At 33.5% G+C, this 27,567-nt stretch overlaps 1 protein-coding gene across 1 annotated transcript in view; it reads left to right on the top strand.

The window, feature by feature from the left end:
• Positions 1 to 14,507: 14,507 nt before the first annotated feature.
• The window catches only part of LOC106711916, a 149,167-nt gene continuing 136,107 nt past the window's right edge, over positions 14,508 to 27,567 (top strand). The window contains exons 1-2 of the mRNA XM_045684582.1: positions 14,508 to 14,992; positions 21,783 to 21,844. Of these exons, the coding sequence (XP_045540538.1) occupies positions 14,776 to 14,992; positions 21,783 to 21,844 (279 nt within the window). The 5' untranslated portion in view covers positions 14,508 to 14,775. The remainder of the gene's footprint in view (positions 14,993 to 21,782; positions 21,845 to 27,567) is intronic.

Below are 27,567 nucleotides of genomic sequence, written 5' to 3'. Positions count from 1 at the left end.
TATTTTCAACACTTTTTTGAGGTTATATCCGTAGTGAATGTTTTTTCACTCTAACGTATATGGCGCGAAATAACCGTAATATTTGAAGTGATGTAATTCTTTTCGGTTTTTAAACTAAAAAAAAAACGACAAATCTAAGAATCTTAACCGTTACATTGTATAATAACGCTAAATGTACACAGAAATATAAACTGTAATCCAAGGCTTTAAACAATTGAATCTATAAAATCTAGATTCGTAATCGGTGAAGGTAAGGCCAAGATATTTGTTTACTTGAACTGACCGTAAGCAGACTAATGTTCTGTTACTTTTAGAAGCTTATATTTTAAATTCATTAAAATAACATCAAATGTCATTTTAATAATGTCATTAAAATTAACGTTTTACCTGTTTGTTGTTATAATTTTTGACAAAAAATGACCCGTTAGTAAAATCGATTTCGTTGTTAGTTGATTATGCATTTAGTTTGATAAATATTTGTTAGATAACGTGTTATTTTGTGTGCAGTTTGTTTCGTTATCATTCGGAAATAGTCGTGGTATTTGGGTTACGGTCAACGATCCCGAGAAATAGGTGATGTTTAAAAGATCTTAACGCTGGTGACATTCGGGATTACGTAAGAATTGGTTTTAAAAGTAAATTTCTAGGAAGTATAGTAACAGAAGCACTTTACTTCATGTTCAAAAATTTTATTCTTTAAAAAAAATAAACAAGACAAATCTTCGAAATTTGATTTTGCATGGTTTTAGAACACTTTATACTGATGTTATTACATTTTCGATTGTTTGAGATCCTTTCGACGCAAAGAGTTGTTATAAAGAAGGAAAACTTTTCTTCAGATGAGTCGAGATCTCTCCCTTAAATTAACTCGGGGTCAAATAATCTTTTTCATGTAAAGAAGTATAAGTTACAACAAACGTTGTTGGAATGTTGTCGCGTGCATTTTTACGAGTTGCCATTTTGTTAAACAAACACGAATGCCGTCACCGGCGAGGCTCGCTTTTTTTCATAATATTTACCAATGACTACAGTTGACTTCGTGATTTATCAATATTTATTTATTTCTATTGAAATATAAATACATTTAATGTGTATTCAATATGACTAGAGAATGTTTATTGCAAAGTAACGACTGTAATGTTTCATTTAAGAGTAGCTGACGCCCGCGACTCTGTCCGCGAATTAAAAAACTTAATTAGTAGCCTATGTTCTACATTTATGCCAAATTTCCTTTTAGTAAATATTCATCCATGCATTCAAACATTCGCATCTATAATATTAGTAAGGATTCTTAATATTTTTTTTTTAATAATATTTTATGCAAGTTTAGCAGAATAAGAAACTTGGTTGTAAATTATGTATTAATTAATGTATTTATTACAAGGTAGAGAAAATCAAACCTTGATATGTATATAATGGTAGTTGGCTTCTTATCGACTTATAAGTTACATTACTTTATAGGTTTTAAGAGAAGACGAGAGAATAATATTAGGTAAAATGTCTTCGGTACCTCATCCTTAAACGAAACATAGTAACTATACAAGTGTGAATATCTGTGTGTTTAAATTAAGGTGGGTATAGACTAGAGCATTTACTTGTAACAAAACAACGAGCTATTATATGTTGTTGTGTATCACCCTTTCACTAACCAGATGTGCTTTGGAAACGATGCTTTTACCTGAATCATACCATTCGTAAGAACGTTACATTACATAGAAATGCTCGAGAAAATGCTCTAGTGTATATTCACCTTTATGTAAACATGTCTGCCTGTAAATTTATACAGTACAGATAATGGGTTCCTAGATTTTATGACGTATATTGACATATCCCTTTATGACTAGTCTTATATATAAAATTCTCGTGTCACAATGTTCGTTCCCGTACCTACTCCTGCGAAACGGCTTGACCGATTCTCATGAAATTTTGTGAACATATTCAGTAGGTCTGAGAATCGGCCAACATCTATTTTTCATAACCCTTTTAAGTTTTTTTTAACTGCGCGCGGACGGAGTCACGGGCGACAGCTAGTGTTATATATATATTTTTACCAAAAAATCTCAAAAACTACTGAACCGATGTAAAAAATTCTTTCACTATAAAAATGCTACATTTTACCTCAGTAAAATAGGATGTTTTAAAAAAATATCTATCCGCGTGAAACCGGGACGCAACACTAGTATGTCTGACAGTAAACATTAAGTATGGTCCATTAAAATAAATTTTAAAAGTCCATCCAACAAAACTTAAATCCTTTCCAAGAAGGTCCTGAATGGTTAAACAGATACCTTTATCCCTGTTCTTCTTATTAGAAACGAATGAAACAAAACATTTAACATTCCATAACATGTTAATAAAAGACAGAATATAAGCGTTATGTTTTCTATATAAAAATATAATATTACCTCACAATATTATCATAACTGACTCACTGATAACGTCATTACTGTATATATTTATAATACATACGAAATTGAACTTTATTTGTATTCTGCTAGAGACTAGGTTATATTTAATAATCCAGTAATGCTAAATATTAAGGTAAATCTACTTGATAGTGCTAAGTTTTGCGGTTTAGCTGTTAGTGATATTCGTAACAATGTATGTATTAAATTGGATTTAGGTTTCAACACTAATATAATGAAAAATTCATACTTTTGTATATTAAAAAAAATCTTTCATCAGAATGCAACATTATTCCTCAGAATACCTATTATTTTTAAATGATAAAATGTTATAAATATGATCCATGCGAAGTAGGTAAGGACCGATACTCTTAATAAAAAAGTACATAAGAACCCACTGGCGACAGCTAGTTATAAAAATAACTGATGAAATAAAAATCCCTTTTCAATCAAGTACAACAATTCATCAGCTCAGATAACGAATGCAAACGCAAATGTAGGTAAATGGACGCTATGATAGTGTTTAACCGTTCGCTGTCAATACACTTTTTAGGGTTGCCACATGAATGTTGGTAATATTAATCTTACTAATATTATAAATGTGAATGTTTAGATGGATGTTTGTTACAAGGTATCTCTTGAACGGCTCAAAGAATTTTGATGAAATTTGGCATAGATGTAAAATATAGTCAGGAAGAACACACATGCTACTTATTAAGTTTTTTTTCAATGCCGGTACAAACGGAGTCGCGGGCGACAACTAGTAATATAAATATGAAAGTTTGCATTTAGTTTGTTACCCAGAATGGCTGAACGGATTAAGATTTAATTTGGATTATAAATGAATTACAATCTAGAATAGCGGATAGACTACTCACACAGTTTTTTAAATTCCATACGAACAAAATTGCGGACCACAACTAGTAAGTTAATAAATATTTTTCTTAGCAAATGAACCTTAATATAAAAACATGGTGTTTAATTGATGTACTGACAATTATCTGCATCTTATACTCGTATAGTTTATATTGTATAAAGTCGATTATATTTCTAGACTCGCTATTCTCTTTTCAGTTTTGTGGCAACCCTAAGATCGTACTTTCTTAGCTGCTGGCTATAGAGCGAAGGTGATGTACTCGACGATTGCCGAGGTTATACCTCGGCAATCGTCGATGAGACAGATTATACTCTAATTGAAATGGCTGCCCCTAACTTCACATCATTACTTTCTTATCAATATAGAAGTTTTAAAAAACTAGCTTAGTACCGCGGCTCCGTCCGTGCGGGATTAAAAAGAAAACTTACTTAATAGAATATGTGTTCTTCCAGACTGTGTTCTACATTCAAATTACAATTAAATTTCATTAAGATCCGTTGAGCCGTTCCATAGATACCTTCTAACATCGATCCATCCATCTAAACTTTCGCATTTATGGCACATGAGCCATTGATTCGTCATAAATGCACTAGATTCATTACCAATACTATCATCTATATATATAAAAGAAAGTCGTGTTAGTTACACTATTTATAACTCAAGAACGGCTGAATCGATTTGACTGAAAATTGGTGGGCAGGTAGCTTAGAACCAGGAAACGGACATAGGATAATTTTTACCCCGTTTTCTATTTATTTTTTTATTCCGCGCGGACGGAGTCGCGGGTAAAAGCTAGTTATTAATAACTTTAACTTCATGTTACATTTACCGTATTCGATTGTAACACTCTCTGACCAATTACAAGTCACGGTGTCATAATCCATTTGACATGCACATTGCACACAACTGGTCCAAACAGTTACATCGGCACGTGTACAGCTGTCCGTTAGTCCACAGCATCGATAATTGTTATACGGAAAGGTCAGTTGTGCTATGATTTAAATTTAGCGTCAGATTTTGCGATATCGTAGAATTCTCTGACAGAACCGCATATTCTGGCTAATTGGCACGACGGGAAGTTCCCATCTTTGACACAATTATGACTACTGTAGTCTTAACGGCTTGGCAAATGTAGCCACTGAGGACCAACGAGGCTCTGAGCTTACCCGCATTTAAGGGTGACTAGGCCATAGTAAATTTACTAGCAAGTAAATTTACTCCTAAGTAATTTTTACACATTTTTTTTTAATTTTGCTTGTCAAAGGTAAGTGATCAGTGGCCATATAATGAAAACATTGATGCTACATTAGTTAAAGACGCGGAATCACTGTCCCGTTAGCAACCGGTCCGGGACATTCCTGGCGTGGTCCGCCTCTAACCCAACTCTCATTGTTACAGTACATCTTCTAAATTATAAATGTGTCATTCTAAAATTATAAATGAGAATGAATCTATGGATGGACGGACGAATGGATGGATGTTTCAGAATTACTAAACGGATCTCGTTGAAATTTGGCATGGATGTAGAACATTGTCTATTAAGGTTTTTTATAATTCCGCGCAGAAGGAGTCGCGGGCGACAGCCAGTGAAACATATACTCTTTTTTCTACTATTCTGTATGTATTTGTGTTGAGTGGTATTTAATTAATTGTGAAACATTTCATATTTGCGTTTGTATGATTCCAACTTCATGGCTGACATCTAGGTGGGTCCTGGGTTTTTGTTCTAAAATGCTTTTTATTACATAGTAAGAATATCTGTAGAATTAATTTTACAGTTAATTAAATGTCGTTGAAATATTTATGGTTGTATTTCGATGGCGGTCGGACTGGATGAATAATCATCTGTCGTGATTCCGGCAAGGAGCTGTCTCTTTTCACTTTCGCCATAAAAAGATCACATTTTTCGCGTCGAAACGGCATTCCTTTACGACATTATCGGACATGGATGCAACATTAAACTGGTTTATGAGTTTTTTTTAAGAAACCCGTTTATACGGAAGGGAATTTCTTAAAGTATCACGGTTTTGATATGAAATCACTATGATTTTTAATTGAATCACTGATTTTAATAGCCTTGTGACCTATATTATCTAAACCGCTATAAAAAAAAACCCCCGGGCCACGGACGTTCCAAAGCACTTAACTTCTCGTCTTCTTCTTGTCCTGGTCTGGTCCGGTCCTGGTGGTAGGTCCTGTGTTCGAATTCCGCCATGTACTAATGTGTTTTTCGATTTCCATATATGTACATTTACCATATGTTCTTACGTGACTATGGCCTTTTCATTCCTAACTTAGGGTAGGCTCCGAACTCTCATTGGAGACATGAGCTGATGATATTCAGAAAAATAATGGAACATTTCTAAGCTTGAACTTTTTTGTCCTGACTCCATCTTGCAAAATGAACTACGTCATTTATGTAATGAAATTTATGTTTCCACAAACGTTTCTTAATTGCAATTATTCAAAGTAGGGAAAAGACAAGGCGCCGTAAAAGTGTTGCAGACGTATTTAGTTCCGCAAATTTCACGGCCTCTGACTTCTTTAGACGGAGAGAAAACGATGTTCAAAATAAAAATAAAAACTGAAAAAGTTTTTGTAACTTGTAATAATGTTTTTAAAATAAAAAAAATATGCACCTGTATATACCGCAATATGAATCAGGACTCTACAATACTAGTACAAAAACAGTACACAAGGACGACAGTACATTTTATACGTAGTTCACGTTAATATGAGAAACTAATGGTCATCATTGAGGCGATATTCCGTATGTTTTAAACTCATTTAATCCATATCGAGTTAAGACCGTCTAGACTTCAGGTCTTACGAAACAGTTTTACGACAGCGTGGGTGGAAGTAAAACTGCAATAAAAATGTCCAGCTAACACTCCACTATGTTTTGAAAACTAAATTATTTACATAACTGTTAAATATACAGAGTACATAATAGATATTTTAAGTACATAATAGATATATGTGGATAAGAAAAGACGTTGTATGACTCGTGTTTAACGAATTTAAAAACCGATGATCCAATCTTAAAAATTAATATTGGCGTGAGTCCGTCCCCTGCTGAACATAAGTCCCAATACCTGCTACAATATACCAACCTCTAAGACAAGCAGTAACTTTCTGCCGACCTCACAAGGTCATCAGTCCATCTATATTTATCTCTGGTTAATTCTATCTGTCTTACTAGACTATGTCAGATGTATTGCATAGGCGAACAATTGCTATGAATAACGGATGTTCGCGGTCAAAGTTTTAAATGAATTGGATTGCTCCATAAAAAATAACGTATTTTATATAAAACAATAGACGATGCGTCTTGAGAAATTAAACGTTCGCACGATAACGAATTGTTATTGTTTCCGAAAGTATTGCCAGTTGGTTAACCACAGACTCTCCGGTTCTCTTCGAGGTCATACTTTGACATTGTTGGTGGTTCTTAAATATGTTTCACATTCATTAAATTTAAAGAAACTAGTATAATTTGAAGTTATTAGCGTGATTTGCAATCATTGTCGTTTCTGAGATACTTTATAGTTTTGACATTAATTCATTCATACGTTTTGTTTTTTTATACATATGTCATAAGGTGGCAAAGGAGCAAACAGCCACCTGGATTCGCCGCAATAGCGAGGCGACCGTTGCCCATAGACATACGCAAATGCAGATGCGTTGCCTACCTTTAATCAACGGAGAAAGGGACGCACAGAAAGAGGATATTTCTCTTTCCTATGCGTCCCCTCTTGCGCCAAATCCACTTTCCCTTCCCACCCTTTTCTTATTAGAAGGAGGACTAAAATAAGGCCTCCGGTACCACACTCATCAGACGAAACGCTGAATTGCTTCCACTTCACGCCTGTCTTCTGTGTGGATAGCTTTATACTTATATTTTTTTAGCTGGACATGGTTTTTGAAACAATTTTGTTACATTTATTTTCATACATGCAACATTTTTGTTCATCACAAATCTTAACCATAAAGATGTAATTGTATAACACAGAAAATGACTAACGATGACCTGATGACGTCATCTTCCAAGAATTGTCCGGTCAAATGTCCAGCATCTGATCCGGGGACTGGTTTATTTTTTTCATTTGTAATGTGAGTAACATCGATAGAGGTCACTGAACTCAACGAAATGTTCGCTAACACAAGATCGGGTTTCACGCACTTTAATATCGTTTGAGATAACCGCGAAGAATTCAGCCTTCTGATATGAATGTGCTCAAAGATTCGTTACGTATAAATGCCGCTTTAGAGTTCGGTTCCCTTATTACCTCAACATTTAACTCCCCCTGTATAAATGTGATCTTTTTTTCATGTTTTTTCAGGACAAACTCTATTTTTTTAATAAACTCTTAAAGCTTGAACTCGATCGATTATAGTTGTTTTGATTTTTTTTTCTTCTGTTAATTTACAATATGAACAGATATAAAGGTGTTGACACACTGATGTTTCGTAATCTTAATATCATCAGTGATATCTTGTAAATATTTACCTTCCATTATCCAGTAGGTCAGTGACGCAAGAGTAGGCCTAATGATTACACACATAGACGATACTTAGTGACATTTAGATATCATGGTTACTTCAATGTATAAACATTAAGGGAGTGATTACTGCAATAAGGAATGATAGATTGATCTGAAAGTCGAAGATCTGGTGCGTCGACCTTGAGTGTGGTAGACAGGGAGTTATTTAAAAGTAAATTTCTTCAAACTAAATCTGAACTGAGAGAGTGACTAGGTAGTCATTTTACGACTCAGTGTAGTACCTTATTTAATATTTAAGAGTATGATATGAAATAAAAAAAAGTAACTTTAAAACTTAGTAAGTAACTGAAAAACTTGTAAGATGTATTCAGAATTTTTAATTTATTGACCAACCCGTTAAATTAAAAGTTACGAATCAATTGTAGCCAAACCAAAGTTTTAAAATAACATTCTCTTGATGACCTGACACATCCTGTATGTTTAATTCATTATCGAAACCATCTTTAGATCTGGTAGGACAAACCTTACGTAGACATTCAAAATTCCTTTGCCTTTGTATGTTCTCTCCACCTTTACGTTATTCATTATTATATTTATACATAATGTTGAAGAAATTTATTACATCAAATACCTGTGAAAATATAAATTTCATTTATCACAAACAGAATTTAAAAAATTCTTAGTATATATTTATGGTACTATAGGGCTTAAAACCCTTATTCCACTAAGCAAATAACCGCGCGTTTGCCGTCAGCTCCATCGCCACCCCTTCTTGATCATGTCACCATGTCCTCGTCATGTCTTGTAGTACTCAAAACACTATGTCTCAAGTAATCGTTCTAGAGTTTAGAGAGTCTATAACTTTGAGAAACTCTGTATTCAGCAATGGATCAGTTTTAATTAGTAAAGAACTGTGCCGGTCGTTCCCACGTGCCAGTCAAGGCGAACACAATTTTTCAATTAAAACTCTCATTCGTTTCGTAATTGCTTCCTAGCCTAATATTTGAAACCGTCACACTTCAAATATTTACAACCCGAATAGGTTAAAACTCATATTACATAGCGGCTTCAAAACTAGCTTTTACCCGCGACTCCGTCCGCGCGGAATAAAAATTAGAAAACGGGGTAAAATTATTCTATGTCCGTTTCCTGGTTCTAAGCTACCTGCCCACCAATTTTCAGTCAAATCGATTCAGCCGTTCTTGAGTTATAAATAGTGTAACTAACACGACTTTCTTTTATATATATAGACTAGCAGTTGTCTTCTTTAAGTAATTAATTCTATTTTTTTTACCAAATGAAAATAGTATCCATAAATAAAAAAAAATATCTTTATCTTTTAAAAACTTTTTACTTTATTGATTACAATGATATAGCAACAAATGTTTATTTTTCACATTTATTTATCAGCTGACGTAACAAGGTCGTAGAAATTGTAATCAGCAATTAAAAAATTACATTTATATTGATTCCAATTTTGATTATCGGATAAACGCGATATTTCTATTTTTATATACCTAAGTGCATTAATGCAGTAATTCACGTATTACTTGTATTTCTTGGTAACATTTTTAAGTAGAGATTAACATTCAGCACTGTCCACATTTCGTGGACTATTATTGTATTACTCCAAAAAATACTATTAGACATAGTTTAGTTAAACACATGTTTTAACTCTTTGTCCGCCGTTGATTGATATTATTGACAACAAATGGTGATATGTTTCACCATAAACGTATCACCACAATACTTTCCGTATAAGTACTATTGGTATTATAAATCGCATTTCGAAAGCCTACGCATAATCTTATATATAAAATTCTCGTGTCGCGGGGTTCGAACTTGAACTCCTCCGAAACGGCTTGACCGATTCTCATGAAATTTTGTGAGCATATTGAGTAGGTCTGAGAATCGGCCAACATCTATTTTTCATAGCCCCCCCCCCATTTTTTAACTGCGCGCGGACGGAGTCGCGGGCGACGGCTAGTGTTTCAATAAACATGATTTACCAAATTTTTGCGCAGGGCGCTACAGTCGCGGTGTAAAAGGGTTGACGTCTGTTTAAACTAAAATGTATTAGAAGGACTGTCTAAGTTTTTTTTTATGGTAAGGCCCTTAGTTAATAAATAAGCCACGAGAATTGAACAAAAGAACAACACAACCGAAACATCTGCATAAGAACATAATGTTATCGTTATCTCTCTTTATTTCTTAGAAAATGAAAGGGATGACGATGTTGTGTACAATGCTGGTGAAAAGTGCTTATATTAAATCGATTTAAACAATGTATGCATTGTACTGTGCTAAGCATAAGTGAAGAAGCAATTGATAATCGGCGCTCGTAAAAAGGAAATCTTGAAGCGCGTCTGCAGACAATGCTCTCGTCATATCTGTTCATTTCTTGATTTAAGCTCGTGAGAATTACAGTTTTTTTTCTTGTCTTTACGGATACATAGTTTGATTTTAGAAGTTACACTAAAATGATAACTAAACTTTTACGGTGGTATAGTTAGGGAACGCATGATTTATTAGACAAGAACTTAAAATATATATATTTTGAAGTTCCCTTAGCTTTATGTTTTGTAATCGAAATAATTTAACAAAGTTTATAAGACATTTCAAAATATTATACACATATTAATCGTAGACCGAATATGCTTTATATTTGAACCGGAGGCGGAGGCCTAATTTTAGTCCTTTTTCCCTTCTCACCTTTTTCTTATTAGAAAACGATGGGAACGGGACGTGGATTTGGTGAAGGACGACGCATAGAAAGGAGAAATATCCTCTTTCTGTGCGTTTCCGTTGATGAAAGGTAGGCAACACATCTGCGATAGCGGATGTCTATGGGCGGTGGTCACTTTGCTGTTTCTGCGAATTCAGGTGGCCGTTTGAAAACTTAGTTATGACAGCTCACTAACTTCCCCCTGGTAAATTAAAAAATTGCCACAAGATTCTTATCCGACTATAGCAGTCATGTTTTTTTTAAGAAATACAACATACATTATATACTTTAATGATTAAAATAATCACTTGATAAGTATATTAATGCACCAAAATGATATCACAATATGTCGTTGCACAATATTTGGCAACATCCGGTAACAAACTTTGTCACTATAACAACGATTCGTAACACGTAATGCGTGCAAGAGTTTCATACGAAAGACCCTCAGTTAGTCATTGTGTGATTGTGTGGCCGTAGTTAAAGCGTAGTTGTATACATTTTTATTTAGGAAATCCTAAACAAACAATAAAAAGTTCTTAATTCTTAAGTTCGACAACCGTAGAATTCGAAAAATAATATACAAACGCAAATACAGTTGGGATACTCGGATTATAAATAAAATACATGAAAAAAATATTAAATGAACACGATTTAGCTATCGATCTTGTGCTGAGTTACTTCTATAGATTTTTTTATTGTTATACAATACGTAAAGGTAGTAACAATTTAAAATAATCCATATCAGAAAATCGCTCGCAGCTGCGCCCTACAACATTGTGGTAAAAATTCCCACGGCTGAGGTGAGGTTTTGACAATGAGACCCGACCTTGGACAGTCGTGCGGACAAGTCGCCACCCCGAACTGTTGTCACTCTTTGCTTTTATTATAAAACCTGTTTTGCAAACTGTACACAACTTTGGTAGAATATAATGACTACGAGTAGCAAAAAATTAACTACAAGTAGCGAAATAAAGGTAGCATAATTCTGTAGCTTCATTTAATTTATTGTTATAAGTCTTTGGCGATTTAGAACAAAATTTCCTTATTTGTTAATAATATGAACACATCAACATATTAAAATGAATATATCTCGTTTTAATGTTACTGAAATATAGTACATACATATATGCTTGTCTTATTGTTATGTCAATCCATTTTGATTTGTTAAATTTAATTAAAAAAAAACTGTCTACAAACTTGCAGTTCATTTGATATCAGTCGAAAAAAATTATAATACTGTTCAATAAGATTTGATAAACATCAGGGTCATCTTTTACGGAAAAACAAGTTCGTAGACGCAAAACCTTCGCATCGTCTTTATATTCAAGAAGTGCGTAGTTTGTTAAATTACAAAAATGCGGCAAACATGTTTTAAGGTCAGCGTTGTTCGCATCCTTGTTATCATATTAAATAACATTTATGCATAGTTTAGTTTGCTACTGTTTACTAAAAAACGAATTTATAATATTGTTGTCTGTGGGATTAAATAAGCAATAGCAAATTAAAATCTTACTTAGTACTTAATTAATGTGAAATTTTTGACGTTTGTTACTACGTATCTAAAGGACTGCTTAACGGATCAAATTTGCTATAGATGTAGAAAAAACATAGTCTGGAATCTGAAAGAACGCATAGGCTACTAATTAAGTTTTTTCTTCACGCGGACGGAGTCGCGAACATAAGCTACTTTATAGCCGACTTCAAAAAGAAGGAGGTTACCAATTCGACTGTATTTTTTATGTGTGTTACCACGAAACTTCGCCCCTGGTGGTCCGATTTTTATAAAAATGAAGTGCTTGCAGATGGGTCCCATTTTTTTATAAATACCATTCTCGTAGACTATACCATAACACTTCGGATAACACGAATAAATGTCAATGCGTTTTGGCGACATGTATGTACATTTTTAAGCCCTTCTGTTGGTAGGGTAATAGCAGGAATATAGCTTACATAACATGAGACCTACAGCAGGTAACTATATAAAGTAGATTAACTAAAGTATTTCTCTTCTTTTTAAAAATATCAAAACTAATCTATATATATAAAAGAAAGTCGTGTTAGTTACTCTATTTATAACTCAAGAACGGCTGAATCGAAATGACTGAAAATTGGTGGGCAGGTAGCTTAGAACCAGGAAACGGACATAGGATAATTTTTACTCCGTTTTCTATTTTTTATTCCGCGCGGACGGAGTCGCGGGTAAAAGCTAGTATTTTATAAACGGCATATTAGCAAACTTTGTAAGTTTGAATTGCAAACATTTTTAAAAGTATGAAACAGGTATGCTTTAGCGAGAAATCTACCTGAACAAGGGATCCATTCTAAGAATAAGATTACATTTTCGACTGCATTAATATTTATAAATAATTAGCTATTCAATTAATTGATCTTATATTTGCCATCGACGATCTTGTAACATGTTGGTTTCCATTGCCTAAACAATTGTATAAAAACATATTGACATCCTTCTCATTATTTCTCTCTCTCTATTATTATCTCGCGAAGGGTGGTTCTCCATTCTGTGCGGTTCTCGGCGCTGTGGATGGCATTATGTATGCTGAAGTCTTGTTCATGTTCTTCTTATTTCCTAGATCTTAAACCTTTAAATCTCTTAAAACATTATACCGGAAACTTCAATCTAAACGAGACTGTATACATTTTGTTTTATCTTATCCTTACTTAATATAAAGCTGCCTGTCCATCACATGATAAACTGAATTTATAAATATTTGATACAAGCAGTCGCCTTTGACTTCGTTAAAGCAGAATTGAAAAAGAAATAACCTACAATATTCCCACGTCCATCAGCTAACAAACGTGGACAGATAGACAGACACACAGGCATCTATCGATATTACATATAAATACTACAATTTTATGAACTGTATAGATGGCTATTCGAAATCGACAAGCATATGTAGATGTATCTATGTAGAAATGTAGAAGAAGTGACAGATGTCCAGGACAATGATAGATTAATGTCCTTAATCTCTGTCTCTGTTGTATTCTAATAAAATTGATCTATATCACGGTCAGTTGTTTAGTTGTGTGTTAATTTTATTTATTCTAAACTCTTTGATATTCTAAGGTTCTTACGTACAGTATTATAACTACATTTCTTCCTTTATAAAAACAGGTCATTTATCGACTGTGAATATAAAATTAAACTTTCATGAAAGTTTGTTTTATCGATAATCTTTAGAAGAGATTACATCGCTGGCAAACTGTTTTAGTAATTCACTTCGTGAGTATTTCAAATTGGTTTAGTTGTTTTTTTGATTAGGATTTTAATTGCATTGTTACCTTAAAATCTTCATCGAAAATCGTTGTCAAAGTTTTTTATAGTTTACGAAAACTAAATTAAAATTAAATTCATATTCTCTGCCTAATGCTACTAAAAAATAAGAACTACTAAAAATCTGTTACTTAATTTTTTCTTGTTTCTCTACGCATTTTTTTATTTTTAACCGGTCTCGAAAGTGAAATAAGATGTGTTCTGAATTAAAACAGGTAAAATTTAATTTTATCCTTGTTTAACTGGTTTTGATTTTGAGTTTTTTTATACATAACGTTTTGTATGCGAATTATGTAACCTCATTCGTGCTTTAAAAGCTATTATTTAAGTTTATAAATTTGTAAAGTTATTAATATCAAATTCTACTGAAATGTCTAAAAGTTGAAATTACCCAAATCATAAATCCGTTTATAATTAGCTCGTATACTAAGAACACGTTAATGAATCATTAATAATACGAAAAGAACATCAGACCTCTAAATAACACGTCCATTATAAAGTCTTTTGTATTCCCAGGTTGCCACAGTTTGCCTTTAGTTACACAAGTGCGCTACGTTTTTACAAATGACTCAACCAATCGAACAATGCGAAACGACTTTTAAATAACATTCGAAATTTAAAAAAGTAACTGATCATTCCAAAATTAAAAAAAAACTAACGCTTAACAAAAAAGTTGCCATATTAACATTAAAAGTTACAATAATTATAAGTTAAAATTAACAGTGAATCGATTAAGTGTATAAAAAAACGTGTCAAGATCAAGTGTGTGTCAAGGGGTCTACAACTTTCCTTTTGTAGTCACCGGGTGACATCGGTCGAGATAGATCGACCTCGGACTCGAACGGCTTTATTGTGGATTGGATTTTGGCGGATCCATTCATAATAACTAAGTAACTTCGAGAACTCACCCAAGTTGAACTTTATTAGGGTTGTGAATTATGTTGAAAGTGTTTGTGATATAAATAATGTCTACACAAGCATACTACAAGGAGCGCCTCGGGTTCGACCCGCAAGAGGCGATGCAAGAGAGCCTCAATGGAGGCGCATCGTATTACGACGGACACCAGCCGAAGCGGCACCGCGGTGACCACCAGCCTGCGGAGAAACACGACCAGGTGTACGAGGAGAACCTGAGCAAATTCAAAGGTACAACATGTTGGGACTTGTTTATACAACAGTCAGGTTCGTGGTGACGGGATATAGAGAATGCGTGTTCATGTGTGACAATAATAATTACTAATTAGGTTTTTTTACTTGGCTACTGGTAACAATTGTTGTTGTTAAATTCTTGTTTGATTGTTGTTTTATATTGTTGTATTAACATAATAATTTCACTTTACATTAAGACCTAAGATTTTTTTATAACATAAAATGGCATAAGAGCAAGTGGTCACCTTAATACGCCTAAATAGCGAAGCGACCGCTACCCATAGACATCCACAATTGCAGATGCGTTGCCTACCTTTAATTGACAGAGGATGGGACGTACAGAAAGACGATATATTACCTCCTTTCCCTTGCCATCCCTTCAAGGGTGGGAAGGGAACTTGGAGTAAAATTAGGCCTCTGGCACCACACTCATCAGATGAAACGCAGAATTGCTTCCACTTCACGTCTATCTTCTGTGTGGTATAAGTACAGTTAGGTTTTGGTTTAATTCGTATACATAATAATTACCGATTTATTTTAAAAATATTAAACCAAACAAGACGTGAATTGAAACACACAAAATAATTGTTATGAAATTCATTGAATTTAATCATACAGTTGATAATTTCTGCAATACGTTCAATATAATTATCAGATATCTTTATCTTATCGATGTTTACGTAACAAATATCTTTGTTCCGTGTTTACTGTATTTCATTTGTTCCAACTATAAATTTATCCAATAAGCTCTTTCACTTACATAGTTTTATAACGACCAGTGTAAGCGCAAATCTTTGCAGATGTGATCATTGAGGACAACTTCACAACTTTTCAGGAGAGGCTCTCAAAGTATCAACCATATAGGAAGAGATGCCGCAAAGGCCCTTTTACTTCAGCACAAAAACACGTTGACACCTGTTAATATAATGTGTTTAGTGCATGTTGTTAACTAGATTAAGACGTAGCTTTTAACACGAAAAAGTAAACATTATCAATTTGTTATTTTAGCCCTTATACATAGGACCCAGCGATACAGAATGATATTTAAGGTACTTACATACCGGTAAAAACTTTACCTTGGTCACAATTTTTAATTCCTATGCTTGAATAAACGATTGAACCCTAGACAACACCCTGTATTTGTTAGAAAGCAATATATTAAGATACCCTTACGGTTAGTAGTATTATTGTAATAAGGAAGGGCGTAAGGACATTTAATCAGCTGATTTGCATTGTCAATTTGTTCTGTGCCTTCGTTGAAATACGCCCGTATAGGAAATAGTGATTTGAACACATAATATAATCCGGATAGATCAGTTTTGCAATTATCTTTTATTACTTACTGCAGTTATATTGTGTGGAAAAATTTTTGGACGAGTTTATTTTTTATTTTGTCGGGCGATAAAAAGGCAAAAACATTTGTACCCTTTATTTTACACGTTATTTATTACAACTGTTTTTTTTGGGTACTTTTATATGTAAAAATTCACACGTATACATTATTAATGTAGGTATAGTAAAAAAACCTCACTAATATTATAAATGCGAATGTTTAGATGAATGGTTGGATTTTTGTTTGAAGGTATCTCCGGACCGGCTCAACGAAACTTGATGAAATTTTGCACAAATGTAGAACATAGTCTGGAAGAACACACTACTACTTATTACGTTTTTTTTATTCTGGGTGGACGGAGTCGCGGGCGACAGCTAGTAAGATATAAAGGCAAAGATATCAGGTTTTTTGATAATTCCTTTATATTTGGATAATTTGATCATTGCTATAAAGATAAACCGGTTCTGAAATGTTTCGTATCGATGTTTGTTTGTTTTAATTAAAACGTTAATAATGACTTCTTGCTTAAATTTCAAGCTAATTAATGCCTGTTTCTTAATGGATGTCATTTAAAAATTGTTTTTATTAAGAAATAATTATTTTAAAATTGCAAAATAAAAAAATATAGATCCTTTTCGTGGCACAGAATTAGTGACATTTCCACTTAGCCGCTAGCTGCGAGCCGTTGCCAGTGGAAATAATGCGACTTCATATAAAAAACAACGATGTCACGCGGCTGCTTTTGAAATTGTATCTGAAAACGATTTTCCACTAGGGCGTCTATTCGTAGAAGGAATACACGTATCTTTTTTACTAGCGCGACGATGACAGACCAGGCTACGTTCGCGCAACTTCGTCGTGCTTTTGGAAACATGATCTTACGACGTTGCGGATTTGTTCAATAGATGCCGGCGACCACCAGTTGATCGTTGACCCTGTACATTGGAACAAATCGTTTGATTAGTACAATCAACTCAACCTCTAATTGTAACTACACCATATCGTATGGCAGATTAAATTTTAATTGCTCAATGAATTGGATACGCTCCGTTTAGATGGTTTTGTCCGATCGTATTTATTTGTCTGGCTTGCGGCTGGCTTTAACCATTCTTATTTAGTATTAAAATATTATGAATAATTGTATGAAATTGTATCTATTTAGAATATCAGGCATTTGCTTTTTAACCTGCATGGAACCAAAAAAACAGAAGAATTCTTCTCTAAATATGCAGAAGAATTTGTTAAGTAAACTAAATTATCATTTATGTTTCTTAACTGGTATTTTATAGAATAAACTCTTGGTATTCCGTACACATGAAGACAGTTCAATTTGTTAACTACTGTCATAATAATAAAGTTCCCAACGCAGGTAGCGATAGTAACTCGTAAACTATTGAAAATCGTCAGGTGTTTAAATAGGACGAGAGAAAACCTGTCGCCGTCGGACTGTGAAGGTCGGTGCTATCAAGACGAACTGCTACAGACGGACTTTACAGTTATATTTCAATATATTTAAATGATCTATAAATAATTAATTATAGAAGCGAGCGTCCCTTTTTCTTAAAGGTCGGCAACGCATTTGTCCTCTGGTGCTGCAGATCTTTATTGGCGTCATGAACTCTTTTCATTACGAGTCTCTATTCTTATCAATATCGTTTAATGTTGATAACTTTTGCGAGAAGAGAACCTATCACACCAACTTACTGATTATGTCCACGAAGTATTATTGTTGTCAAGAGCTGTTATGGCCCTACTATCTGGACTCAAGTCTTTCCTAAGATAGGGGTGACTACGCCTTAATCAACTACGCTTAGTGCCGATTGTCTGATATATACATCACATAGTACATGGCGGGATTAAACTCGTACCACGTCCAGTGGGCCTAGCACGAATATTTGCAACAAGATTACGATAAGATGGCGATTGTCACAAATATTTATACTAGGTGCACAGTCCTCAATCTTTAGGTAACAGACGCACTTACTTATAATTCTGTTTCTAAATGTAAACTTCCAACCTGTATAAAACAGTGTTCGTCCATTAATAAATTTCAAGTTGAAGGTTCCAAATGACACAAAGTACACGGCCAATTTGCATATGTAACGTATCTTAAGTTAGCGGTGCGCAGTTCCGTCGCAACTTAGATAACAAGCGATACATTTAAAGGTTTAAATTTGCAAGTGGGTCATTGCGACTTGTAATTTGCAATTGTCAAGGTGAAGTCTTATAGCGTAATTCGCGGCACGTATGGCAAGATGATCGCCGTCTATGGTTGTGTTGTAAGCCTTACGTATTACGTGTAAAAATGTTGTATTACAAGATTCAATCTTTATGGCGGCTCGTGATTAGCTGCGAGCTCATGTCATCTATGGTTTGTCCACTACCACTAATCTCTCTCTGCATGAGAATAACAACTTTTGCATCATTCCGATTTAAAAGCGTCAGTAGCTGTTTCTGTCAGCTATTTCTATCACTATTAAAAATAGGAATTTCTAACACCTCTACCGTCAGAATACTTCGGACTTATGTCCTGTCCAGTGATACGTGGGGAGACGAGAACTATGCGCAGGGATGCCGCATCTCTGCATCCCCTTACATTCCGCGGTAGCCTTAAATTATACATATGTGTTTCTTTCCAAATTGTGAGTCGCCATAAACTTTGGTAACCACTATACATATTTGGGACAGTTTCTTTTATATTCTAGTACTGCATAAAAGGCGCTTAGAATCTCTTAAAAGTCCATTAATTTCACCTGTTTCTAAAATTAAATTAATTCAATACACGTTGTTGAAATAATTTGTAGTCTACAAACGTCTACTCTATATGGAAAGGTTCTCAAGAACAACTTGGCAAAAAGAATTTTGTGGCTTAATTGTAACATTTCAAATAAAGTACCACATAGAAACTTAATCTTGATTGTTTTCCCGTAAGTCCATTTTTAACAGATTGTAACTAAAATAAATTAGGCTCATAATTCTACCCTACCAATTTTTTATACGATCATCAAAACGTCATTCCCTATCGAATGATTTTGGTGTTTTTTTTTTTCACATTTTACCAGATTACTTGTTTGTCTACAATAAAACCTTCTCCGAGAACATAATGATGGAGCAAGTACATTAAATCAGACGTCTTTTGCACCTATCATAGTTCAATTGATAAAATTAAAAGAGAATAAAAGCATTACCACAGCAGTCAGAAGATCGTTCATTATATTCATTGCAGAGACCATGCAATCTAAGCCAATTAAATAGTGAATAAATGCATCCATTTTGTACTTATATTTATGACACAACAATTTAGATTTATCGAACAATTTCGGTGACACTTAGGTGTTGAAAGTTATAGAAAATCCTCATTCACACGGTAACTAAAAGTTACTGGAATCTTCTCTGGTTTTTTAAAAGCGTATTCGTAAATTTGAATCTTACAAAGGGTTTCGAATGTTGAAGCACTTAACAAGATAAATGTCATACCTTTAATTCTCATAAAAAAGACGCAGTGCAATGTTAACATTAACAAATATCTAAGTCAATGCAAATTTATTTTAGTTGGTAAGTGAACATTACGTTATCTTGTGAAGCAGCGATGTGCAGCGGTTCGGAGAATCGCTTGCGAAATAATCAGAAGTCTACATATCGTGTGAACCGACCCCTTTATTATAAAGGTGCATACACACGAACATGTTTTTGGCAAATTTTACTGTCAATGTTGACATCAAAAATGATATCTCTTTTTTTGTGTACGCAGGATACATTTTGACCAGTTATAAAAATGCCTTATAATGAATATATAAAATGAAAATACTAAATTCTTTATTAACATATTATTTTGCATTTTTCAGATTAAAATTTAGACCGTACTTCTTAAGTAGTGTTGTTGTAGTGTCATTTAATAACCAATGTAGGAGTTTTTTCTTGTAGCTTTAGTAAAAATAAATTTAAACTAATGGACTTCAAAGGTATTCCAAGTGTTCACTGCCCAGAGTTTTCACTGTCATTTGCTTATTTTCTGTAACATGTACACGCACCTTTACATAGCCCGTGAAGCGTGATGTACTCAATCAGCGCAATGCATTTGACTCAGACAAGTTACACTTGCATTAAAATCGAGCGTGTACACATTCCTTTATTAGGCTGTTTGCATCTTATCTCATTTAATTTCAAATGAGATGCTTCGCTTATTAAATTAACCTTTACTCGAAGTATCGTTTAATAAAGTAAATTGAAACATTTCGCATGTATGTATTTAGGCATTTGTACGTACTATATAAATAACTCGAAAAACTATTTTTATTAAGATAAGTAAATACTTAACTTAAGTAAATATTTGTGACGTAATTATTATTAATAAGATTTTTTCTAAATGTATAATTTGCAAATTAAAACAGGCTACTAAAGAAAATAAAAAAAATTCCCACACGTGCAATGCCACGTACTTCCGACACTGAAATATTTTGGCATCGTCTAGTGTTTGGTTGTTAAAATAGTTATCTATAAATAGACTAAATTAAGAATGCTATAGATTCACTTACAGTTCATTTACCTCTGGCTGATTTTCGATTACGCCGTGTTACTATTTACTAATGCTTTCAGACTACATTTTATTAGGTAACGGGACTTTTAAAAAGACCTTAGCTTTTTTATAAAATAAATCAACTGAAACTAAACAATGTGTACAAATTAAACGTTTTAATTCGTAACATTGTTCTTTATTGGAACATTGTTGTTGTTTTTCTGAGATTATGTTTTCAAAAAGAAGTTGGCAATATTATTATACTAGCTGTTGCACGCGACTCCGTCTGCGAGGAATTAAAAAAAATTATAGGTAGCCTATGTGTTCTTCCAGATTATGTTCTACATCAGTGTCAGATTTCATTAAGATCCGTTCAGCTGTTATTGAGATACCTTCAAACAAACATTCATCCATACATCCATACATTGGAACAGTGGAGATTCACCATTAAATAAACTTTATATATACAACTGACAAAACTGAAGAGTTAAATCATTTTGATACTTTGATAAAATTATTTTACGTTCTAAGCTTTATAAAATTTTGATAACTTACATAATTGTCTATTTTTTGTGTCTTTTACATTAACAAATTATTTTAAGATGATTAATGAATGTGCGAATTGTAACATAAACTAGTTGGCTATTAATGTTGTTTAAGTTAATGTATAAATTAACAAAATTGACGAGTAGGATTTCGTTGAAAGATTTTATTTATAAGTTCTGTGAATCCATTCATTTAATTTTATTGCTCATATTTAAAATATGACATTTTAAATCAATTTAAATAATGAAATGGATTTTCCATTTTTTTTATTCCTTCGAGTTTGATAATATGTATTTATATCTTAAAAACATTATGAAAGAACTTTACGACTTCGGCATAACGAAATCAAACTTTTTACTGATAAAGTCAATGTGGTCAATTAAAAAAAATTGATAAAATTATTAACAAATATTTTCTTTTATTTGCAGATGAACGAGATGCGATACAGAAAAAGACGTTCACAAAATGGGTCAACAAACACTTGAAAAAGGTCAGTTTACTGCGAGTATAAAGTCAAATATGTTTTGAAAAAAAGCTGTCACATAAATTTTATGTTTTAGATTGTATTTACTTTAAAACTTAAAAAAAAAATTAAATATATGAATTTTCATATCATCAAGATATTCGTAATCCCAATCAAATATAATAAAGGTTTACTTTATTTAAGTCAAATTTCTCACTTAAAAGTTACCTTCACTTACATACACTTACTTCTAATGTGCCGTAATGGTCGTCTTGTATGAAATTTGACGTTACTCTGTTTTCCATATTTTATTGTTTGATTGAAATGCTGCAGTGTCGGTAGTGGAGTTGCAAACCGCTTGTTCGGACTTGACCGTAATCTAAAACGTCTAGGTTCAATATCAGTCATGTACTGTGACTGAATGTGTATTTTGACATCCGACGTTTTTATAATGAAGGAAAACATCTTGATGCTGCACATATCTGTGAAGAAATTCAAAGATATCTGTGTAGTCAACCCGCATTGGATCAGCGTTATTGACTATAGTTTTTCTTTTATATCAAAAGGTGGCAAACTAGCAAACGGCCATCTGAATTCGCCAAAATAGCGAGGCGACCGTTGCCCATAGACATCCACAAATGCAGATGCGCTGCCTATCTTAAATCAACGGAGAAGTGGACGCCCAGAAAGAGGATATTTCCCCTTCCTATGCGTCCCCTCTTCCGCCAAATCCACTTCCCCTTCCCATCCTTTCCTAATAGGTAAAGGGTGGGAAGGGAAAGTGGACTAAAATATACTAAGGATGGACTAAAGTGGTTAAATCACCCCTAAAATTGTGTATGCTCTGAGCCAATGGGAGACGTATAAAGACGATTGGAATAAAGTATACAATCCACGTAAAACTACGAAGGACATTGATTGCATTGAATCGTAATAGAATCGTGCTTAATAAATTGACATCAACGTGACAGTTTCGTGTCGTGTCGTGACGTACACGCTGCGTGTGCGACGAATGTCTGCATTGACATGTCACTAGTATAGACAATGATAGAATTACTTACCTTACTTAACTACACATATTTCGTCCTATATATAAGGGTCAAAGTAACAAATTAATGATTTTTAATTTTTCATGTTAAAAGCTACCTCTTTGTTTCGTTAACATGTTTGTTGCACGAAACACAAATACATATTTAGAGGGGTAAACATTTTTTGGCTAAAGTAAAAGGGCTTTTTCTATATGGTTGAAACTTTGAGAGCCTCTCTTGAAAAGTTGTCAATTTGCACATTGAGCTTTATTCGTAGGAGCCATCGATTTTTGAGCTCACAAGTATGCATGTAAATCTCTAATTTGCAATTAAATATAATCTAAGTGAATTCATAATTCGTTTTGGATTATTTTTTTAAAATAAGTTTAGAAATATTTGGTTTAAACTATATTTGAACAAGTACACAAATATGACGTTTATGACCAAGAATTCTGTTCTGTCTGTTTAAACGAAAATGCTTCCGTATGAGCAATTGATAAATAATAACAATTCGAAATGTACCCTTTGGTTAATAACATTTCCAGAAAGTGCTATTTTAATTCATCACAAACAGGCTGTTTATTCGCAAATGTAAACACAGAATGAAACAATAAACAATGAACCTTTCATCAATAAACTAAGGTTCAAAATCATTTAAACAATGCATTCGACGACTGTATGTATTCGATAGCAGGGTATACATTTGTATAGAACTTTCGTCTTAACAATAAAGGCGATATTCGCGTCCAGTGTTTAGATTGCGTCGCAGGCTTATTGTACACAAAAGACGTACAAAGGCTGCGTTATTCGTAATGTCCTTTGTTCAATATTACGCGACTTTGATCCTTCGTTTTAAGTAAATATCGAAGCATGTGTTCCTACATACACTAATGTTTACAAAAATGATCTCAGAAAGATATGAATAAGACTTTAATTTAATAAAAAAATTTATCGTCTCGTAATATCGAGTCTCGTCATGTAAAATTTAAGTCTCAGCGGGATGTAAAATATGCGGGGCTGGTCACACCTTTTCATTCGGATGTATCCACGAACCGACATCAACATTTATCTTATAAAAGTCGAAGTAAAAATAATAGAACTTCATCTTAAGATGCCACAAACTTATTTTAACTTGCAATATGTATAACCAGTCTGGTCTGTCTGTTGTTTTTGTTCGCTAATCCTTCATCTCAACATACCGCCAGCTGGTTTCGATTACAACAAAGAACAAAGACATGTTATTGGTGATTCAAAGACGTTCCTTGATACGTGAAAGTTGAACAGAAAGGATATTGTTGATCGGATATGGGGAGATATTCTTGTTAGTACGATGATTCAGAGGTCAAAAACATATGGTTGTAACGGTAAATGCTCTCATTGAATTATCAATGCTGTCGTATCAAAATTGGTGCCTATATTGTTAAACTGAAGGTAATTGAAGCTCAAAATTTGTATTTACGTACTTGAAATTACGTGTGGAATTTGTGGGTATAATAAGAATGAGTAAACAAACAATGTTATCTCAGTTACAGAGGTTTATGCATATAAAATTTACTCGCTGTCTCAGTTATAGAGGTAACTATGATGATAAATCGAAAGAACAAATCCCAGATATAGAGGTTTACCTCGTCCCACTAACAGAGGTAATTCAGTGCCAAAGTGTTGGGACCTCAGCATGAGTTCCAGTTATGGAGGTTTCTCACTTATCCAGGTCCCACTTAACCAAGTTTCACTGTAACATGTAACTGTTACTAGCATTTTGCTACAAAGTATGTCAAACAGCAGTTATCTAATAAATTTTAGGCGCTTCATTTGTAACTAACAGCACAGATTGCCTTGCTCCCTGTTGTCGAAGAAACAATCCTTTCACTAACATTACTCACACAAACTGTTTTGTATCTATTCCTCTATAGCTACTCCTGAGTCCTGACTAATCAAGATATTACTGTAGTATAACATGCAATATAAGTCAGTGCTTTTGCTTTGGTATCGACGTAATCTAATGTTATGGTAACTTTGAACAAAGGATGTGGTGTAAGCTCGCTGACGCAGCGGTCAGGCGCGCCGTGTTAGTTACATTTGACATGAAGCCTGACTCATGCTGAGATAAACCCATTTCACAGGGATAAGAAACGCTGTACAGTAGAAGACGTGAATTGTCATTTGAAGCTAATAATGCAATTAGATAACAAACTTGTTGTTGATTATTGGTGAATTATCGTAGTGCTGACCCGAGAAAGTACAAAGGTAATATGTACAATGTACCATGCATTTTGGTTGACTTCAAGCATTTGTCTTTAAACTTGGTACACGCTTATACTGGTTCGGGATCGTGTAAGTTTGTCGAGCATGTGCGTACTTATGTATCCGCCATATGACTATAATGATTTGTTATACGCTGCGAAGACTTCAAACCCTTATATATTTAATAATCAAATAAATTAAAAATGTATAACGAGAAATGAGACTAGTAAAAGCAATCAAAGTCTCTACAATTCAAATTACCATTTCTCAGATAAGGAATGTAATGATTGAATTAAATCAATTGGCGTTAGGATATAGAAAAACCCATCAGGAATTCGCTCGAAGGATTATTGCAGCATGCGTCAGTCCTCAAGACTGTATGCAAATTGATGATTTTAAAATCAGTTCTTGGATTTCTTTTGAGTCATTTTTGGATTGAAGTAATTGATAGATGACTGGCACATGTGGTTAACTAAATAATAATAATACTACATAATGATTCTAATATTTTTTCGGAAATCTTCTAAAGTGTTTGGTAACATTTGTTCGGTGACCCATAGCTACCACATTTCTTCTTAAACTTGTAAGTGTTTAATTTTAATTCGCATTATTCCTGACGGGTCTTCCGTGGATCCGTGGGCCCATCTGGATTTTGAATTATTTGTGTATATAAATGATGACTGACTAAGTATTGCTGTTTTAGTTTTACTCAAATGAAAACACCTCATTTGTTTAAATTAAGAGTATTATTAAACTTTCATCCGCAATACCATTACTCAGAGCTGATTTAATGTAATCGTATGACTTTTGAATTATCTTCAATTTAAATGGGTTAATGGCATCGTTAGCTCTGTTTGTATGCAATAATTTCTCTTGTAATAAATTACTTTTTAATAAATATCTTGTTTTTACTTATACATTATTTATAGTGCTTTCGATAAGACTTTTTAATTTTAAATCGTAAACTGTGAATTGTTAAACATTTTTGATGGGTATTAATTATTTCCTTAAGCTTAATAAGCAAGATCGAACGATAGCCTTAAAAAGATAGCCCTTACTTTTGCTGTCCATGTAGGTAAAAACTCCTTAAAATATTTTATTGAAATGAGTTTTCTGTTCAAGTATCAGTTGTTCAAGTAAAAGAAACTTGATCTCTCAAGTAAACGTCCCATCCTTATATGTATTCAAACACGACACTCAAGTTTTAGTACCACTGTTGACGTAATCCTTTAGTTTATGAGGTGGGCGTAAAAAATTGACAATTTACGATCTATGTGCCACGTGTGCCATATGGCTGATGGCCTTACCTGGCGCCATGAACAACTCGCCCACAACACTCTACCCACTTACTGTTATAATTATTGAACGTTAACATACCGGAGATATGTCATATTTTATTGTTGTCCTAACAATAGTGGAGTGCCTTCATACTAAACAAAGTCGATCGAAGAGTTCTCATTTGAATCCCTAAGTGAGGTTTTCTTATTTCTCTAATTTAATAAAAGACGATCTGTAAACATGTTTCTTATTTATATTTCAGCAATAGCTCTGTGAGATGAAACTATTGTCAATATAAATAATAAAAAGTCAGCCAATAACTTATTGAAATTGCTAGACTGTCATTACCGAATTAACTTGAATTCGAGTCTTTCATATCTTAAGATCTTCATCGTATACGCGTAACTAATTCTATAATGTCATGTCAGTATTACGAGCTAAGTAAACAACATTCTTGTGTCATCGGTTTGTAGACGAAAAAAATTTTATGAATCACAGTTCCAAAATTAGAAATCAGTCAATTAATTTCAGCTGTAAACATCACTTAAATTCCTTTACGGTAAACAGTTTCCTTTAACGACCGAACAAAGATTATTTCAAGAATTGTCATTAATCATCGACCGAATGTTATGCACATCTGAAGACCGAACGTCCTAATGGTTTATATTAATCATTGGTAATGACTCAAACGAATAAAGTGAGTTCACGTCCATTTGTACCGCAGACATACTCGCTAGATAAACTTAATGTGGAAAATTAACTATAAATCATAACTACCACAATTGAAAATGCCAAAAAGGTCACTGCGGTACATTTGTATTTGGATGAGCGATTTGATGACATCGAAATCAAGGCTGTTTATTGAATACAAATCGTTGAATTAAGTATAAATTGCATTCATATTTCATGCAATTTGGATATGATAAATTTTAGCATTAAAAAAGATCCTAATTACACTGCTATAAATCCTATTTTGCAAAATAATTCTACTCGTTTTCGTAAAGTTTACTACCGTTTGCAAGCTACCTCAAGGATCCGATTTAGGTCCAATGTTGTTCTAAATTTTCTCAGGGCCATTATTAGGAGTTTAGCGGCTAGCGAAATTAAAAATACACTAATGTTTTCTCACCTTAAAATTACTTAGTATTATAGTTGATTGAAGAAATGAACACCTAAAACATAAGAAATATGTGACAGCTT

Source organism: Papilio machaon, chromosome 26 (genome assembly GCF_912999745.1).
Source record: "Papilio machaon chromosome 26, ilPapMach1.1, whole genome shotgun sequence".
NCBI lineage: Eukaryota > Metazoa > Arthropoda > Insecta > Lepidoptera > Papilionidae > Papilio > Papilio machaon.
The sequence above is the reverse complement of the archived record's forward strand: the minus strand, read 5'-3'. Positions and strand labels throughout refer to the sequence as shown.